This window comes from Bombina bombina, chromosome 6, assembly GCF_027579735.1.
Source record: "Bombina bombina isolate aBomBom1 chromosome 6, aBomBom1.pri, whole genome shotgun sequence".
Taxonomy (NCBI): Eukaryota; Metazoa; Chordata; class Amphibia; order Anura; family Bombinatoridae; genus Bombina; species Bombina bombina.
In genome coordinates this window covers 1,090,342,722-1,090,362,778 of record NC_069504.1, presented here as the reverse complement: position 1 = coordinate 1,090,362,778, position 20,057 = coordinate 1,090,342,722, and the positions used below count along the sequence as shown (strand labels likewise).

The following is a 20,057-nucleotide window of genomic DNA, read 5'->3' as shown; positions in this document are numbered from 1 at the left end:
GGGTTGTAGATTTAATTTTTTTAGTGCAGAAAATATATTTTAACCCCTTGAGTGCTAATGACGGTTCTGAGCCTTCACAGAGTTTCCCACTCTGGTGATAATGACGGCTCAGAGCCGTCACTAGCACTCTCCCACTTTGAGGGAGATCTAGGGGCTCCCACCAACTCCTACCCCCGGCAATCATGCCTGTAGAGTGACAGGCATCGCCGTGGCTTCAAGTTATGTGTGGTGACGTCATTGTGCAATAACGTGATGACGTCATTGTGCAACTTTATTTCTCTTACATTGGTGTGTCCGGTCCACGGCTTCATCCGTACTTGTGGGATATTCTCAATCCCTACAGGAAGTGGCAAAGAGAGCACACAGCAGAGCTGTCCATATAGCTCCCCTCAGGCTCCGCCCCTCCAGTCATTCTCTTTGCCGCTCTAACAAGTAGCATCTCCACGGGAGGGTAAAGAGTTTGTGGTGTTAGATTTGTAGTTTTTATTTCTTCTATCAAAAGTTTGTTATTTTAAAATATTGCCGGCTTGTACTATTTACTCTAAGGCAGAAAGTGATGAAGATTTCTGCTGAGAGGAATATGATTTTAGCATCAGTAACTAAAATCCATTGCTGTTCCCACGCAGGACTGTTGAATACCGGAGAACTTCAGTTGGGGGGAACAGTTTGCAGGCTTAACTGCTTCAGATATGATCAGTCATTTTTCTAACAAGACACAGTAATGCTAGAAGACTGTCAGAAATCCCCACAGGGGTAGGTAAGCCAATTTTCTCAGACTCTGTATAAAATGATGGCTTAAATTAAGGTCTTAATTCTGGTTGAAATTTTTTTTGGGCTTAATCGATTGCTTATTAGCATGATTTAAGAATGAATAAGGTGTTTTTGAGACTTATAAAACACTTATGGGGTTTTTTATTTCGCCTGGCACTTGATTAGACACCTAATCTATCTCTAAGGCCCCATCACTCTGGAATGGGGAGGAAGGGGGCCTCATTTTTGCGCCTCAGTTGCGCAGTTGTTTTTGCTAGACAGTTCATGCAGCTTCACGTGTGGAGTCCAGAGACCTCAGAGAGGACTTCAGAGAGGCTTATTTCTTCTTCAAATAATCCCTAAGGAAGGTAAAAGCCACAGTAGAGGCTGTGGCATCGTGCTGTAGTGTTTATAACCGGTTAACTTCTGTTTTTAGCTCTGGTTTGGGCATTAAGGGGTTATTGGATCTGAAAATTTGTGTGCAATCTTTTCAAAGCATTAGGATAATGTGGTGAAAATTTCATTAAGATCGGATGTTTATTTGATGGTTATTTGATGTTTTGGTAATAAAGTGTGCACTTTTATTATTTAAAGACACAGTAACATTTTTTCAAAAAGTATTTTTTCCTGCATTGTAGTGCTGTCTAAGTCTGTCAACCATGTCTGAGCTTTCAGATAGTCCTTGTTCTGTATGTTTAAAAGCCATGGCAGTACCCCCATTGCATTTATGTTTGAAGTGTGCTATAGCGTCCAAGCAGTTTAAGGGCCATGCAGTGACACTTAAAAATGTAGCCCAAGATGATTCTTTAGCTGAAGGTAGTGAGGATAGTACTCTATCCTCTCCTTCTGTGTCGACACCAGCTATGCCCGCGCAAGCGATGCCCAGTACCTCTAGCGCATCGATCCCTATTACGCAGCATTTTTATCCAAACTGCCAGCATTTCCAAGGAAGCGCGATAGTTCAGTTTTAAATACAGAAAATAAGCAATCAGACGCAGCGGATAATTTAACTGTAGTGCCCTCACAACAATCTGACTTGGCGGTGAGGGAGGTTCTGTCTGAGGGAGAAATTTCTGACACAGGAAAAGTTTTTCAGCAGGCAGAGCCAGATACCATAGCATTTAAATTTAAGCTAGAACACCTCCGCGCCCTGCTTAAGGAGGTCCTGGCTACACTTGATGATTGTGACCCCTTGGTGGTCCCAGAAAAATTGTGTAAAATGGACAAATTCTTAGAGGTCCGGTACACACTGACGCGTTTCCGATACCTAAGAGGGTGGCGGATATCGTAACTAGGGAGTGGGAGAGACCAGGTATACCCTTTGTCCCCCCCCCCTATATTTAAGAAAATGTTCCCCATTGTTGACCCCAGAAGGGACGCGTGGCAGACGGTCCCTAAGGTAGAGGGGGCAGTTTCAACACTAGCAAAGCGCACAACTATACCAATAGAAGACAGTTTTGCTTTCAAAGATCCTATGGATAAAAAATTAGAAGGTTTACTTAAGAAAATATTTGTTCAACAAGGTTTTCTTCTTCAACCAATTTCTTGCATCATTCCTGTAACCACTGCAGCGACTTTTTGGTTTGAGGAACTAGAAAACTCGCTCCAGAAGGAGACTTCTTATGATGAGGTCATGGACAGAATTCACGCCCTGAAGTTGGCTAATTCTTTCATTACAGATGCCGCTTTTCAGTTAGCTAAATTAGCGGCAAAAAATTCTGGTTTTGCAATTGTGGCGCGCAGAGCGCTTTGGCTAAAATCTTGGTCGGCGGACGTGTCGTCTAAAACAAAATTGCTTAATATTCCTTTCAAGGGTAAGACCCTATTCGGGCCAGAGTTGAAAGAGATTATTTCAGATATCACTGGGGGAAAGGGCCATGCCCTTCCACAAGATAGACCTTTCAAAGCTAAAAACAAGTCTAATTTTCGTTCTTTTCGCAATTTCAGGAACGGACCTGCTTCTACCTCTACAGCCACTAAGCAAGAGGGTAACGCTTCCCAGTCCAAACCAGCATGGAAACCCCTGCAAGGCTGGAACAAGGGTAAACAGGCCAAGAAGCCTGCTGCTGCTACCAAGACAGCATGAAAGGGTAGCCCCCGATCCGGGACCGGATCTAGTAGGTGGCAGACTTTCTCTCTTTGCTCAGGCCTGCCCAAGAGATGTTCTGGATCCCTGGGCGTTAGAAATTGTCACTCAGGGGTACCTTATGGAATTCAAGGACCTTCTTCCAAGGGGAAGGTTCCACATTTTTCGCTTGCCTTTAGACCAGACAAAGAGACAGGCATTCTTATGTTGCGTAGAAGACCTTCTAAAAACGGGAGTGATACACCCAGTTCCAACAGCAGAACAAGGACTGGGTTTTTACTCAAATCTGTTTGTAGTTCCCAAAAAGGAAGGAACTTTCAGGCCAATCCTGGACTTAAAAATCCTAAACAAATTCCTCAGAGTTCCATCATTCAAAATGGAAACCATTCGGACAATCTTACCAATGATCCAGGAGGGTCAATATATGACTACCGTGGACTTAAAGGATGCGTACCTGCATATTCCTATCCACAAAGATCACCATCAGTTCCTGAGGTTCGCCTTTCTGGACAAACATTACCAGTTTGTGGCTCTTCCCTTCGGACTGGCCACTGCTCCCAGAATTTTCACAAAGGTGCTAGGGTCCCTTCTAGCAGTGCTAAGACCAAGGGGCATTGCAGTAGCACCTTACCTAGACGACATCTTAATACAAGCGTCGTCCTTTCACAGAGCCAAGGCTCATACGGACATTGTTCTGGCCTTTCTAAGGTCTCACGGGTGGAAGGTGAAAGTAGAAAATAGTTCTCTGTCCCCGTTCACAAGGGTTCCCTTCCTGGGAATAATAATAGACTCGGTAGAAATGAAAATCTTTCTGACAGAGGTCAGGAGGTCAAAACTTTCAAACACTTGTCGAGTTCTTCATGCCATTCCTCAACCCTCCGTGGCTCAGTGCATGGAGGTAATAGGACTAATGGTTGCGGCAATGGACGTGGTCCCTTTTGCTCGAATTCATCTAAGACCACTGCAACTGTGCATGCTCAAACAGTGGAATGGGGATTATGCGGATTTGTCTCCCCAAATACAAATGGACCAGAAAACCAGAGACTCACTCCTCTGGGGGTTGTCTCAGGATCACCTGTCTCAGGGAATGAGTTTCCGCAGACCTGAGTGGATCATTGTCATGACCGACGCCAGCCTCTTAGGCTGGGGCGCGGTCTGGGACTCCCTGAAAGCTCAGGGTCTATGGTCTCGGGAAGAATCTCTTCTCCCGATAAACATTTTGGAATTGAGAGCGATATTCAATGTGCTCCAGGCCTGGCCTCAGCTAGCGGAGGCCAAATTCATCAGATTTCAGTCGGACAACATCACGACTGTAGCGTACATCAATCATCAGGGAGGAACAAAGAGTTCCCTGGCGAAGAGGGATGTATCCAAGATCATCAAACGGGCAGAGGATCACTCCTGCCATCTATCCGCAATTCACATCCCAGGAGTGGACAACTGGGAGGCGGATTATCTGAGTCGTCAGACTTTCCATCCGGGGGAGTGGGAACTCCACCCGGAGGTTTTTGCCCAGTTAACCCAACTATGGGGCTTTCCAGATCTGGATCTGATGGCGTCACGCCAGAACTCCAAGGTTCCACGTTACGGGTCCAGGGATCCCAAGGCGACATTGGTAGATGCCTTAGTTGTGCCTTGGTCGTTCAATCTAGCTTATGTCTTTCCACCGTTTCCTCTTCTCCCTCGGCTAGTAGCCAGAATCAAGCAGGAGAAGGCTTCGGTAATTCTGATAGCTCCTGCGTGGCCACGCATGACTTGGTATGCAGACCTGGTGGTTATGTCATCGGCTCCACCATGGAAGCTACCTTTGAGACAGGACCTTCTAATCCAAGGTCCATTCAAGCATCTAAACCTAGTTTCTCTGCAACTGACTGCTTGGAGATTGAATGCTTAATTCTAGCTAAGCGTGGGTTCTCTGAATCAGTTATAGATACTCTGATCCAGGCTAGAAAGCCTGTTACCAGGAAAATTTACCATAAGATATGGAGGAAATATCTTTGTTTGTGCGAATCCAAGGGTTACTCATGGAGTAAGGTTAGGATTCCAAGGTTACTATCCTTTCTCCAAGAAGGATTGGAGAAAGGGTTGGCAGCTAGTTCTCTAAAGGGACAGATATCTGCTCTGTCCTTTCTGTTGCATAAGCGTCTGGCAGCCGTACCAGATGTTCAGGCGTTTGTAAAGGCCTTAGTCAGAATCAAGCCTGTCTACAGACCTGTGGCTCCTCCATGGAGTCTAAATTTAGTTCTTTAAGGGGTTCCGTTTGAACCTCTACATTCCATACATATTAAGTTATTATCTTGGAAAGTTTTGTTTTTGGTAGCTATTTCTTCTGCTAAAAGAGTTTCTGAATTGTCTGCTTTGCAGTGTAATTCACCCTATCTGGTGTTCCATACAGATAAGGTGGTTTTGCGTACCAAACCTGGTTTTCTTCCAAAAGTGGTTTCCAATAAGAATATTAACCAGGAAATAGTTGTTCCTTCTCTGTGTCCTAATCCAGTTTCTAACAAGGAACATCTGTTACACAATCTTGATGTGGTTCATGCTTTAAAGTTTTATCTAAAAGCAACTAAAGACTTCAGACAAACATTGTCCTTGTTTGTCGTCTATTCTGGCAAGAGGAGAGGTCAAAAAGCGACTGCTACCTCTCTGTCGTTCTGGCTGAAAAGCATCATCCAGTTGGCTTATGAGACTGCTGGAAGGCAGCCTCCTGAACGAATTACAGCTCATTCCACTAGAGCTGTGGCTTCCACATGGGCTTTCAAGAATGAGGCTTCTGTTGAACAGATCTGTAAGGCAGCGACTTGGTCTTCACTGCATACATTTGCTAAATTTTACAAATTCAATATTTTTGCTTCTTCGGAGGCTATTTTTGGGAGAAAGGTTTTGCAAGCAGTGGTGCCTTCCGTTTAGGTTACCTGACTTGTTCCCTCCCTTCATCCGTGTCCTAAAGCTTTGGTATTGGTTCCCACAAGTAAGGATGAAGCCGTGGACCGGATTCACCAATGTAGGAGAAAACAGAATTTATGTTTACCTGATAAATTTCTTTCTCCTACGGTGTATCCGGTCCATGGCCCACCCTGGCATTTTAGTCAGGTTTAAATTTATTTTTTATAAACTACAGTCACCACTGCACCCTATGGTTCTCCTTTTTCTCCTAACCGTCGGTCGAATGACTGGGGGGGCGGAGCCTGAGGGGAGCTATATTGACAGCTTTGCTGTGTGCTCTCTTTGCCACTTCCTGTAGGGATTGAGAATATCCCACAAGTAAGGATGAAGCCGTGGACCGGATACACCGTAGGAGAAAGAAATTTATCAGGTAAACATAAATTCTGTTTTTCTAAGTCGTCAGACTTTTCATCCGGGGGAGTTGGAACTCCATCCGGAGGTGTTTGCTCAATTGGTTCCTCGTTGGGGCAAACCAGAAATGGATCTCATGGCGTCTTGCCAGAACACCAAGCTTCCTTGTTACGGATCCAGGTCCAGGGACCCAGAAGCGACACTGATAGATGCTCTGGCAGCGCCTTGGTCTTTCAACCTGGCTTATGTGTTTCCACCATTTCCTCTGCTCCCTCGACTGATTGCCAAAATCAAACAGGAGAGAGCATCAGTGATCTTGATAGCACCTGCGTGGCCACGCAGGACCTGGTATGCAGACCTAGTGGACATGTCATCCTTTCCACCTTGGACTCTGCCTTTGAGACAAGACCTTCTACTACAAGGTCCTTTCAATCATCCAAATCTAATTTCTCTGAGACTGACTGCCTGGAGATTGAACGCTTGATTTTATCAAAGTGTGGCTTCTCTGAGTCAGTCATTGATTCCCTAATACAGGCAAGAAAGCCTGTCACCAGGAAAATCTACCATAAGATATGGCGTAAATATCTTTATTGGTGGGAATCCAAGAATTACTCATGGAGTAAGGTTAGGATTCCCAGGATATTGTCTTTTCTCCAAGAGGGTTTGGAAAAAGGATTATCAGCTAGTTCTTTAAAGGGACAGATTTCTGCCCTGTCTATTCTTTTGCACAAGCGTCTGGCAGATGTTCCAGACGTTCAGGCATTTTGTCAGGCTTTGGTTAGAATCAAGCCTGTGTTTAAACCTGTTGCTCCCCCATGGAGCTTAAACTTGGTTCTTAAAGTTCTTCAAGGGGTTCCGTTTTAACCTCTTCATTCCATAGATATTAAACTTTTATCTTGGAAAGTTCTTTTTTTGATGGTTATTTCCTCGGCTCGTAGAGTCTCCGAGTTATCTGCTTTAGAATGTGATTCTCCTTATCTGATCTTCCATACAGATAAGGTAGTTCTGCGTACAAAACCTGGGTTTTTGCCTAAGGTGGTATCTACTAAGAATATCAATCAAGAGATTGTTGTTCCATCATTGTGCCCTAATCCTTCTTCAAAGAAGGAACATCTTTTACATAATCTGGACGTAGTCCGTGCTTTAAAGTTTTACTTACAAGCTACTAAAGATTTTCGTCAAACATCTGCTTTGTTTGTTTTTAACTCTGGACAGAGGAGAGGTCAAAAGGCTTCGGCAACCTCTCTTTCTTTTTGGCTAAGAAGCGTAATACGCTTAGCCTATGAGACTGCTGGACAGCAGCCCCCTGAAAGGATTACAGCTCATTCTACTAGAGCTGTGGCTTCCACTTGGGCCTTTAAAATGAGGCTTCTGTTGATCAGATTTGCAAGGCGGCGACTTGGTCTTCGCTTCATACTTTTTCAAAATTCTACAAATTTGATACTTTTGCTTCTTCGGAGGCTATTTTTGGGAGAAAGGTTTTACAGGCAGTGGTACCTTCCATTTAAGTACCTGCCTTGTCCCTCCCTTCATCCGTGTACTTTAGCTTTGGTATTGGTATCCCACAAGTAATGGATGATCCGTGGACTGGATACACCTTACAAGAGAAAAACACAATTTATGCTTTCCTGATAAATTTATTTCTCTTGTGGTGTATCCAGTCCACGGCCCGCCCTATCAGTTTAAGGCAGGTCAAAATTTAGATTTAAACTACAGTCACCACTGCACCCTATGGTTTCTCCTTTCTCGGCTTGTTTCGGTCGAATGACTGGATATGGCAGTTAGGGGAGGAGCTATATAGCAGCTCTGCTGTGGGTGTCCTCTTGCAACTTCCTGTTGGGAAGGAGAATATCCCACAAGTAATGGATGATCTGTGGACTGGATACACCACAAGAGAAATAAATTTATCAGGTAAGCATAAATTGTGTTTTTGGCGGTTCTAAGACCGTGGGGTATAGCAGTGGCACCTTATCTAGACGACATCTTAATTCAGGCGTCAACTTTCCAGCTAGCCAAGTCTCACACGGACATTGTGTTGGCTTTTTTGAGATCTCACGGGTGGAAGGTGAACATAAAAAACGAGTTATCTTGTCCCTCTCACAAGAGTTTCCTTCCTAGGGACTCTGATAGACTCGGTAGAAATGAACATATTTCTGACGGAGGTCAGAAAATCAAAACTCTTATCCACTTGCCGAGCTCTTTATTCCCTTCCTCGGCCATCAGTGGCTCAGTGTATGGAGGTAATCGGACTTATGGTAGCGGCAATGGACATAGTTCCTTATGCCCGCCTACACCTCAGACCACTGCAACTATGCATGCTCAAACAGTGGAATGGGGATTATGGAGATTTATCTCCTCAACTGCATCTGGACCAAGAGACCAGAGATTCTCTTCTCTGGTGGTTGTCTCAGGACCACCTGTCTCAGGGAATATGTTTCCGCAGGCCAGAGTGGCTCATAGTAATGACAGATGCCAGCCTGCTAGGCTGGGGTGCAGTCTGGAAATCCCTGAAAGCACAGGGCTTATGGTCTTGGGAGGAATCTCTCCTCCCGATAAACATTCTAGTACTGAGAGTGATATTCAATGCGCTTCAGGCGTGGCCTCAGCTAGCTGTGGCCAAATTCATCAGATTTCAGTCGGACAACATCACGACTGTAGCCTATATCAATCATCAAGGAGGAACACAAAGTTATCTAGCGATGATGGAGGTAACCGAAATTATCAGATGGGCGGAGGATCACTCTTGCCATCTCTCAGGAATCCATATCCCAGGGGTAGAGAACTGGGAGGCGGATTTCCTAAGTCGTTAGACTTTTAATCCGGGGGAGTGGGATCTCCATCCGGAGGTATTTGCCCAGCTGACTCAGCTATGGGGCACACCAGAATTGGATCTGATGGCGTCCCGACAGAACGCCAAATTTCCGCGTTACGGGCCCAGGTCCCGGGATCCCCAGGCAGAACTGATAGATGCTCTAGCAGTGCCCTGGTCCTTCAATCTGGCTTATGTATTTCCACCGTTTCCTCTCATCCCATGTCTGGTTGCCAGAATCGAGCATGAGAGAGCTTCTGTGATTCTGATAGCGCCTGTGTGGCCACGCAGGACTTAGTATGCAGACCTGGTGGACATGTCATCTGTTCCGCCAATGAGGCAGGACCTTCTAATCCAAGGTCCGTGCAAGCATCCAAATCTAATTTCTCTGCGTCTGACTGCTTGAAGATTGAACGCCTGATTCTATCAAAGCGTGGTTTGTCTGAGTCGGTCATTGATACCCTGATTCAGGCTAGAAAACCTGTCACCAGGAAAATCTATCATAAGATTTGCCGCAAATATCTTTGTTGGTGTGAATCCAAGGGTTACTCATGGAGTAAGATTAGGATTCCTAGAATTTTGTATTTTCTCCAAGAAGGATTGGAGAAGGGATTATCAGCTAGTTCCATAAAGGGACATATATCTGCTTTGTCTTTTCTTTTACACAAACGTCTGGCAGCTGTCCGAGACGTTCAAGCGTTTAGTCAGGCCTTGGTCATGATCAAGCCTGTATTTAAACCTGTTGCTCCGCCATGGAGCCTAAACTTGGTTCTTAAAGTTCTTCAAGGGGTGCCGTTTGAACCTATGTATTCCATAGATATTAAGCTTCTATCTTGGAAAGTTTTGTTTTTAGTAGCTATCTCTTCGGCTCAAAGAGTTTCTGAGTTATCTGCTTTGCAGTGTGACTCAGCTTATCTTATTTTCCATGCAGATAAGGTGGTTTTACGTACCAAACCTGGATTCCTTCCTAAGCTTGTTTCTAATAATAATATCAATCGGGAAATTGTTGTTCCTTCACTGTGTCCTAATCCTCCTTCAAAGAAGGAACGTCTGTTGCGCAATCTTGATGTGGTTCGTGCTTTAAAGTTCTACTTACAAGCAACCAAAGATTTCCGTCAAACATCTTCATTGTTTGTTGTCTATTCTGGTAAGCGGAGAGGTCAAAAGGCTACGGATATCCCTCTTTCTTTTTGGCTGCAAAGCATCATCCGTATGGCTTATGAGACTGCTGGCCAGCAGCCTCCTGAAAGAATTACTGCTCATTCTACTAGAGCAGTGGCTTCCACATGGGCTTTTAAAAATGAGGCTTCTGTTGAACAGATTTGTAAGGCGGTGACTTGGTCTTCGCTTCATACTTTTTCCAAATTTTACAAATTCGATTATTTTGCTTCTTCGGAGGCTATTTTTGGGAGAAAGGTTCTACAAGCAGTGGTGCCTTCCATTTAAGGAACCTGTCTTGTCCCTCCCTTCATCCGTGTCCTAAAGCTTTGGTATTGGTATCCCACAAGTATGGATGAATCCGTGGACTCAATACATCTTACAAGAGAAAACAGAATTTATGCTTACCTGATAAATTTCTTTCTCTTGTGATGTATCGAGTCCACGTCCCGTCCTGTCTATTTAAGACAGGTAGTATGTATCGAGTCCACGGCCCGCCCTGTTTATTAAGACAGGCAGTATATTTTTATTTAAAAAACTTCAGTCACCACTGCACCCTATAGTTTCTCCTTTTTCTTCCTAGCCTTCGGTTGAATGACTAGGCTGTGGAGCTAAGGGAGGAGCTATATAGACAGCTCTGCTGTGGGTGCTCTCTCTGCCACTTCCTGTAGGGAAGGAGAATATCCCACAAGTATGGATGAATCCATGGACTTGATACATCACAAGAGAAAGAAATTTATCAGGTAAGCATAAATTCTGTTTTTAACATAATATTTATAATATTGCTGGCCAATGTAAGTGATAGCTGGTTACAAAGTCTGATTGTAATGGTCATGATTTTTAAACCCCTGCAACAACTATTGAGAAACAATTTACACTGATCTTCTAATTGGATCAAATACATGTCATTACTAAAGGTTAACTACCCTTTTTGCAGATCAAGCCAATCAATGAAAAGTTAAGAGAAATAAAAGGGGTGAAAATGATGATTGATGTGATACAGACTTCAACTCCCTCTCTGAAGAAAGTTATACAGTTTGTATGTGGCAATGGTGTTGTCTGTGAAACTGTGAAGGAAGCCAGACAGATAGCTTTTGATGGTCCTGAAAGGCTGAAAGTAAGTAACAATGTATTATGATTTTGTTACGATGAATTTTGTCAACTGTTAAATGTAAAGTCATATATTGAGCATATCAAAATAAGGTAGCAATAAAGGTGTTAGTTTAATCAAAACATTAATCAAATCTGGCTTGAAGTAATCTTATATATAAATTGCAAATTATGTATAGCAATTTAAATATGTTGTGATTAGGGCTATGGCACAGATTCTATAATAATCCTGGAAATCTTTAGATATGGAAGGGTTCTTTCTCACTAAACTAATGAGCATATTTATTGTGTGAGTGAAATTAGCTTTATAGTATTCTGGTGTAAGTAGAGATATTCTTTGGAGAGGTTTTTTCTTTAGTGAATTTAGCTAAGATGACTACCTATGTTTAATTTGGCTGCATAAATAATGTGCATCCCAAACTTTTGTGCTTGTTAATGTCTTTATATATTGACAGTATTGTCTAATTATTAGCAGAAAAAATACCATAAGCATGTAGATTTGCCTCTTTATTTGTTGAACATTTGTAACAATTTACTTTTTATAAAAAAAAACATTTTGTTCATGTAATTGTCAAGAGTCCCTGAGCTAGTGACGTTTGGAATATGCAATCCTACCAGGAGGGGCAAAGTTTCCCAAACCTCAAAATGCCTTTACATACACCCCTCACCACACCCACAATTCAGTTTTACAAATGTTGCCTCCTATGGAGGTGGTGAAGTAACTTTGTGCTTGATTTTTATGATTTCTTCTATGATAAGCGCTTCTAAGCATTTTGAAGCCCAATTCCTCTCAGAGTACAGTGTTTGTCAGAGGGATGTTGAGAGTATTGCCTATTGCTTTTATGGTTTGTCTCGCAGGAAATATTTTCAAGGGTTTTCTGTTATCGGTCGTAGGGATTCATCTCCTACCTCCCTTTCCAGATCGACGATAAACTCTTATATACCATTACCTCTGCTGATAGTTTCCAGTACTGGTTTGGCTGCTATATGTGGATGGGGTGTCTTTCGGTAAGTATGTATCATTATTTAAGACACTCCCAGCTATGGTTTGGTGCTTTATTTATTAATATAAAGTTTTAAATATATGTATTTCTCCAACATTGGTGTGTCCGGTCCACGGCGTCATCCTTACTTGTGGGATATCTCTTCCCCAACAGGAAATGGCAAAGAGTCCCAGCAAAGCTGGCCATATAGTCCCTCCTAGGCTCCGCCCACCCCAGTCATTCTCTTTGCCGTTGCACAGGCAACATCTCCACGGAGATGGTTAAGAGTTTTTTGGAAGTAGATCAGAAGACCAGGACAGAGTTCACGCACTTAAGTTGGCTAACTCTTTTATTTTAGATGCCGCTTTGCAATTAGCTAGATTAGCGGCGAAAAATTCAGGGTTTGCTATCGTGGCGCGCAGAGCGCTTTGGCTAAAGTCTTGGTCAGCGGATGTGTCATCCAAGACAAAATTGCTTAACATCCCTTTCAAAGGTAAAACTCTATTTGGACCAGAATTGAAAGAGATTATTTCAGACATCACTGGGGGAAAGGGCCACGCCCTTCCACAAGATAGACCTTTCAAGGCCAAGAATAAGTCTAATTTTCGTTCCTTTCGCAATTTCAGGAACGGACCGGCCTCTAATTCTGCATCCTCTAAGCAAGAGGGTAATGCCTCACAACCCAAACCAGCCTGGAAACCGATGCAAGGCTGGAACAAGGGTAAGCAGGCCAAGAAGCCTGCCACTGCTAACAAAACAGCATGAAGGACTAGCCCCCGATCCGGGACCGGATCTAGTGGGGGGCAGACTCTCTCTCTTTGCTCAGGCTTGGGCAAGAGATGTTCAGGATCCCTGGGCGCTAGAAATAGTTTCTCAGGGTTATCTCCTGGAATTCAGGGAACTACCCCCAAGGGGAAGGTTCCACATGTCTCACTTATCCTCAAACCAAATAAAGAGACAGGCGTTCTTACATTGTGTAGAAGACCTGTTAAAGATGGGAGTGATACACCCAGTTCCAATAAAGGAACAAGGAATGGGATTTTATTCCAATCTGTTCGTAGTTCCCAAAAAAGAGGGAACTTTCAGACCAATTTTGGATTTGAAGATCCTAAACAAATTTCTCAGGGTACCATCGTTCAAGATGGAAACCATTCGAACGATTCTACCCACTATCCAGGAAAGTCAATTTATGACTACCGTGGATCTAAAGGATGCGTACCTACATATTCCTATCCACAAAGCAAGCATTACCAGTTTGTGGCCCTCCCATTCGGGTTAGCCACTGCTCCAAGGATTTTCACAAAGGTACTAGGGTCCCTTCTAGCGATTCTAAGACTGAGGGGCATTGCAGTAGTACCTTACTTGGACGACATTCTAATACAAGCGTCGTCCCTGTCAAAAGCAAAGGCTCATACAGACATCGTTCTGGCCTTTCTCAGATCACACGGATGGAAGGTGAACATAGAAAAAAGTTCTCTGTCTCCGTCGACAAGAGTTCCCTTTTTGGGAACAATAATAGATTCCTTAGAAATGAGGATTTTTCTGACAGAGGTTAGAAAGTCAAAACTTCTAAGCACTTGTCAAGTTCTTAATTCTGTTCCTCGTCCTTCCATAGCGCAGTGCATGGAAGTAGTAGGGTTGATGGTTGCAGCAATGGACATAGTTCCTTTTGCACAAATTCATCTAAGACCATTACAACTGTGCATGCTCAAACAGTGGAATGGGGACTATACAGACTTGTCTCCAATGATTCAAGTAGATCAGAAGACCAGAGATTCACTCCGTTGGTGGCTGACCCTGGACCATCTGTCCCAGGGAATGAGCTTCCGCAGACCAGAGTGGGTCAATGTCACGACCGACGCCAGTCTAGTGGGCTGGGGCACGGTCTGGGAATCCCTGAAAGCTCAGGGTCTATGGTCTCGGGAAGAGTCTCTTCTCCCGATAAACATTCTGGAACTGAGAGCGATATTCAATGCTCTCAGGGCTTGGCCTCAACTAGCAAAGGCCAGATTCATAAGGTTCCAATCAGACAACATGACGACCGTTGCGTATATCAATCATCAGGGGGGGACAAGGAGTTCCCTGGCGATGAAAGAAGTGACCAAAATAATTCAATGGGCGGAGGATCACTCCTGCCACCTATCTGCGATCCACATTCCATCCGGGAGAGTGGGAACTCCACCCGGAGATCTTTGCCCAGTTGACGCAACTATGGGGCATTCCAGATATGGATCTGATGGCGTCTCGTCAGAACTTCAAGGTTCCTTGCTACGGGTCCAGATCCAGGGATCCCAAGGCGACTCTAGTCGATGCATTAGTAGCGCCTTGGACCTTCAACCTCGCTTATGCGTTTCCACCGTTTCCTCTCATTCCCAGGCTGGTAGCCAGGATCAAACAGGAGAGGGCCTCGGTGATCTTGATAGCTCCTGCGTGGCCACGCAGGACTTGGTATGCAGACCTGGTGAATATGTCATTGGTTCCACCATGGAAGCTACCATTGAGACAGGACCTTCTTGTTCAGGGTCCATTCGAACATCCAAATCTGGTCTCCCTCCAGCTGACGGCTTGGAGATTGAACGCTTGATTCTATCGAAGCGTGGGTTTTCAGATTCTGTGATAGATACTCTGGTTCAGGCCAGAAAACCGGTAACTAGAAAGATTTACCATAAAATATGGAAAAGATATATCTGTTGGTGTGAATCCAAAGGATTCCCATGGAATAAGATAAAAATTCCTAAGATTCTCTCCTTTCTACAAGAAGGTTTGGAGAAAGGATTATCTGCAAGTTCTCTAAAGGGACAGATCTCTGCTTTATCTGTCTTACTACACAAAAGACTGGCAGCTGTGCCAGATGTTCAAGCATTTGTTCAGGCTCTGGTTAGGATCAAGCCTGTTTACAGATCTTTGACTCCTCCCTGGAGTCTAAATCTAGTTCTTTCAGTTCTTCAAGGGGTTCCGTTTGAACCTTTACATTCCATAGATATTAAGTTACTATCTTGGAAAGTTTTGTTTTTGGTTGCAATTTCTTCTGCTAGAAGAGTTTCTGAGTTATCTGCTCTGCAGTGTTCTCCGCCCTATCTGGTGTTCCATGCAGATAAGGTGGTTTTGCGTACTAAGCCTGGTTTTCTTCCTAAGGTTGTTTCTAACAAAAATATTAACCAGGAGATAGTTGTACCTTCTTTATGTCCGAATCCAGTTTCAAAGAAGGAACATTTGTTACACAATTTGGACGTAGTCCGTGCTCTAAAATTCTATTTAGAGGCTACAAAAGATTTCAGACAAACATCTTCCTTGTTTGTTGTTTATTCTGGTAAAAGGAGAGGTCAAAAAGCGACTTCTACCTCTCTTTCCTTTTGGCTTAAAAGCATCATCCGATTGGCTTATGAGACTGCCGGACGGCAGCCTCCTGAAAGAATCACAGCTCACTCCACTAGGGCTGTGGCTTCCACATGGGCCTTCAAGAACGAGGCTTCTGTTGACCAGATATGTAAGGCAGCGACTTGGTCTTCACTGCACACTTTTGCCAAATTTTACAAATTTGATAATTTTGCTTCTTTGGAGGATTTTTTTGGGAGAAAGGTTTTGCAAGCTGTGGTGCCTTCCGTTTAGGTAACCTGATTTGCTCCCTCCCTTCATCCGTGTCCTAAAGCTTTGGTATTGGTTCCCACAAGTAAGGATGACGCCGTGGACCGGACACACCAATGTTGGAGAAAACAGAATTTATGCTTACCTGATAAATTACTTTCTCCAACGGTGTGTCCGGTCCACGGCCCGCCCTGGTTTTTTAATCAGGTCTGATGAATTATTTTCTCTAACTACAGTCACCACGGTACCATATGGTTTCTCCTATATATATTTCCTCCTGTCCGTCGGTCGAATGACTGGGGTGGGCGGAGCCTAGGAGGGACTTTATGGCCAGCTTTGCTGGGACTCTTTGCCATTTCCTGTTGGGGAAGAGATATCCCACAAGTAAGGATGACGCCGTGGACCGGACACACCGTTGGAGAAAGTAATTTATCAGGTAAGCATAAATTCTGTTTTTACTTACATTTGCCATGTGTCAGGTCTATGTGTATTTCCCTTTGCAGTCTAAACAGTTTCAGTATAGGAATCATGTTTGGGAAGTTTATTTCAATTTTTTTCTTAACTGGGGTTCAGTCTTTTTCAATTTGACTTTTATTTATTTGCGGGCAAATCTAGTCTCGCGAGGGCGCAGCATGCTGTTTCTTCCTAATGACTCAGTGAGTCCACAGATCATCATAATTACTATTGGGAATATCACTCCTGACCAGCAGGAGGAGGCAAAGAACACCACAGCAAAACTGTTAAATACCTCTCCCTTACCCACAATTCCTATTCATTCTCTTTGCTTGTATCAGTTACAAGGAGGTGGAAAGTTAGGTGTCTGATTCTTCAATCAAGAGTTTATTTTTTAAGCACAACAGGTTTGCTTTGGTTTTTTCGGGTGTAGCCATAGTCCATGTCAGTCTCTTCAGTAGATCAGTGGTGGCTTTTAAGCATTTGGGAATTTGTGGGGTATAATCCCCACTGTGCCTCCCAACCAGTTTTTGATCCCCTTATTTTAAAAACCTTGTGAGCTGCCCTGCAGACTGTGATGGAGGGAAGTGCTACTTTTATTTCGTTCATGTAATTGGTAAGAGTCCATGAGCTAGTGACATATGGGATATACAATCCTACCAGGAGGGGCAAAGTTTCCCAAACTTTAAAATGCCTATAAATACACCCCTCACCACACCCACAATTCAGTTTTACAAATTTTGCCTCCTATGGAGGTGGTGAAGTAAGTTTGTGCTAAGATTTCTACGTTGATATGCGCTTCTCAGCATTGTTGAAGCCCGATTCCTCTCAGAGTACAGCGAATGTCAGAGGGACGTGAAGGGAGTATCACTTATTGAATATGATAATTTCCCTAGCGGGGGTCTTTTTCATAGGTTCTCTGTTATCGGTTGTATAGATTCATCTCCTACCTCCCTTTCAGATCGACAATATACTCTCAATTTACCATTACCTCTACAAATAACTGTTTTAGTACTGGTTTGGCTATCTGCTATATGTGGATGGGTGTCTTTGGTAAATTATGTTTTTTATTTCTTAAGACACCTCAGCTATGGTTTGGCACTTTATGCATTTATATAAAGTTCTAAATATATGTATTGTACTTATATTTGCCATGAGTCAGGTTCATGTATTTCCTTCTGCAGACTGTCAGTTTCATATTTGGGGAATATAAACATCTTTTAAAAATGAAATGTATTTCTTATCTGGGGTTTAGTCTTTTTTTCAATTGACTACTTCTCACAAATTGCGGGCGGTATAAGGCTCGCAGGTGCGACGAATGCTAAACTTTATTGCGTCATTTTTTGCACAATTTTTTTTTGGCGTGAAAAAGTACGTCTATGACGCAAATTCGTCATTTCTGGCGTCATACTTGACGCCGAGACCTTTCACGCGGTTGCGTCATTTCTGGCGCCAAAAAAGTTAAGTTATGTTGTGCATCATACTTGGCGCCAAATTTTTCCATTATTTCAATACCCCATTGATGTTTGCCTCTTGCTTTTTTCTCTATCAGAGGGCTATGCCATTTTTCCCATTCCTGAAACTGTCATATAAGGAAATAGATCATTTTGCTTTATATGTTGTTTTTTATCTTACATTTTGCAAGATGTCTCAACTTGATCCTGCCTCAGAAGTTTCTACTGGAACATTGCTGCCTGACATCGGTTCTACCAAAGCTAAGTGCATTTGTTGTAAAATTGTAGAAATTATCTTGCCGAATGTTATTTGTAATAGTTGTCATGATAAACTTTTACATGCAGATAGTGTATCCATTAGTAATAGTACATTGCTAGTTGCAGTTCCTTCAACTTCTAATGTGCATGATATACCTGTAAAATTTAAATAATTTGTTTCTGATTCTATTCTGAAGGCTTTGTCTGCATTTCCACCCTCAAATAAACGTAAAAGTTCTTTTAAAACTTCTCATTTAGTTGATGAAATTTCAAATGACCAACAACATAATAATTTATCCTCTTCTGATGAGGATCTATCTGATTAAGAAGATCCTTCCTCAGACATTGACACTGACAAATCTACTTATTTATATAAAATTGAGTATATGTGTTCTTTATTAAAATAAGTGTTAAATACTTTGGATATTGAGGTAACCAGTCCTCTTGACGTTCAGTCTAATAAACATTTAAATGCTGTTTTTAAACCTCCTGTGGTTTCCCCAGGGGTTTTTCCTATTTCTGATATGATTTCTAAGGAATGGAATAAGCCAGGTACTTCTTTTATTCCTTTTTCAAGGTTTAAAAAATTGTATCCTTTACCAGCAAAATCTATAGAGTTTTGGGAAAAGATCCCCAAAGTTGATGGGGCTATTTCTACTCTTGCTAAACGTACCACTATTCCTATGGAAGATAGTACTTCCTTTAAGAATCCTTTAGATAGGAAGCTTGAATCTTATCTAAGGAAGGCCTATTTATATTCAGGTCATCTTCTCAGACCTGCAATTTCTTTGGCTGATGTTGCGGCTGCATCAACTTTCTGGTTTGAGAATTTAGCGCAACAGAAATTGGATTCTGACTTATCTAGCATTATTCGCTTACTGCAATATGCTAATCATTTTATTTGTGATGCTATTTTTGATATTATCAAAATTGATGTTAGATCCATGTCTTTAGCTATTTTAGCTAGAAGAGCTTTGTGGCTTAAATCCTGGAATGCTGATATGACATCTAAATCTAGATTACTATCTCTTTCTTTCCAAGGTAATAATTTATTTGGTTCCCAGTTGGATTCTATTATTTCAACTGTTACTGGGGGAAAGGGAGTTTTTCTTAGGATAAAAAAAACCTAAGGGCAAATCTAAGGCTTCTAACCATTTTCATTCCTTTCGTCGGAATAAGGAACAAAAACTCAATCATTCCCCCAAGGAATCTGCCTCAAATTGGAAGCCTTCCTCAAATTGGAATAAATCCAAGCCTTTTAGGAAACCAAAGTCAACCCCTAAGTCCGCGTGAAGGCTCGGCCCTCATTCCAGCTTAGCTGGTAGGGGGCAGATTAAGGTTTTTCAAGGATATTTGGATAAAATATCTTCAAAATCAATGGATTCAGAGCATTGTCTCTCAAGGGTATCAAATAGGATTCAGAATAAGACCTGTGAGAATATTATTTCTCTCACATATCCCAGTAAATCCAGTAAAAGCTCAGGCTTTCCTGAAGTGTGTGTTTCAGACCTGGAGTCTTCAGGGGTAATCATGCCAGTTCCTCTTCTGGAACAAGGTTTGGGGTTTTATTCAAATCTATTCATTGTCCCAAAGAAGGAAAATGTATTCAGACCAGTTCTGGATCTGAAAATTTTGAATCGTTATGTAAGATTACCAACTTTCAAGATGTTGACTATAAGGACTATTCTGCCTTTTGTTCAACAAGGACATTATATGTCCACAATAGACTTGCAGGATGCATACCTTCATATTCCGATTCATCCAGAACATTATCAGTTTCTGAGATTCTCTTTTCTAGACAAGCATTACCAATTTGTTGCTCTTCCATTTGGCCTAGCAACAGCTCCAATAATCTTTTCAAAGGTTCGGGGTGCCCTACTCTCTGTAATCAGAGAACAGGGTATTGCGGTGTTTCCTTATTTGGACGATATCTTGGTACTAGCTCAGTCTTTACGTTCTGCAGAATCTCACACGAATCAACTAGTGTTGTTTCTTCGGAAAAATGGTTGGAGGATCAATTTACCAAAGAGTTTCTTGATTCCTCAGACAAGGATCACCTTTTTAAGCTTCCAGATAGATTCAGTGCCCATGACTCTGTCTCTAACAGACAATAG

At 42.7% G+C, this 20,057-nt stretch overlaps 1 protein-coding gene across 1 annotated transcript in view; it reads left to right on the top strand.

Moving 5' to 3' along the window:
* The window catches only part of SMC1B (structural maintenance of chromosomes 1B), an 854,251-nt gene that overhangs the window by 46,545 nt on the left and 787,649 nt on the right, over nucleotides 1-20,057 (top strand). The window contains exon 3 of the mRNA XM_053719693.1: nucleotides 11,038-11,217. Within this exon, the coding sequence (XP_053575668.1) occupies nucleotides 11,038-11,217 (180 nt within the window). The remainder of the gene's footprint in view (nucleotides 1-11,037; nucleotides 11,218-20,057) is intronic.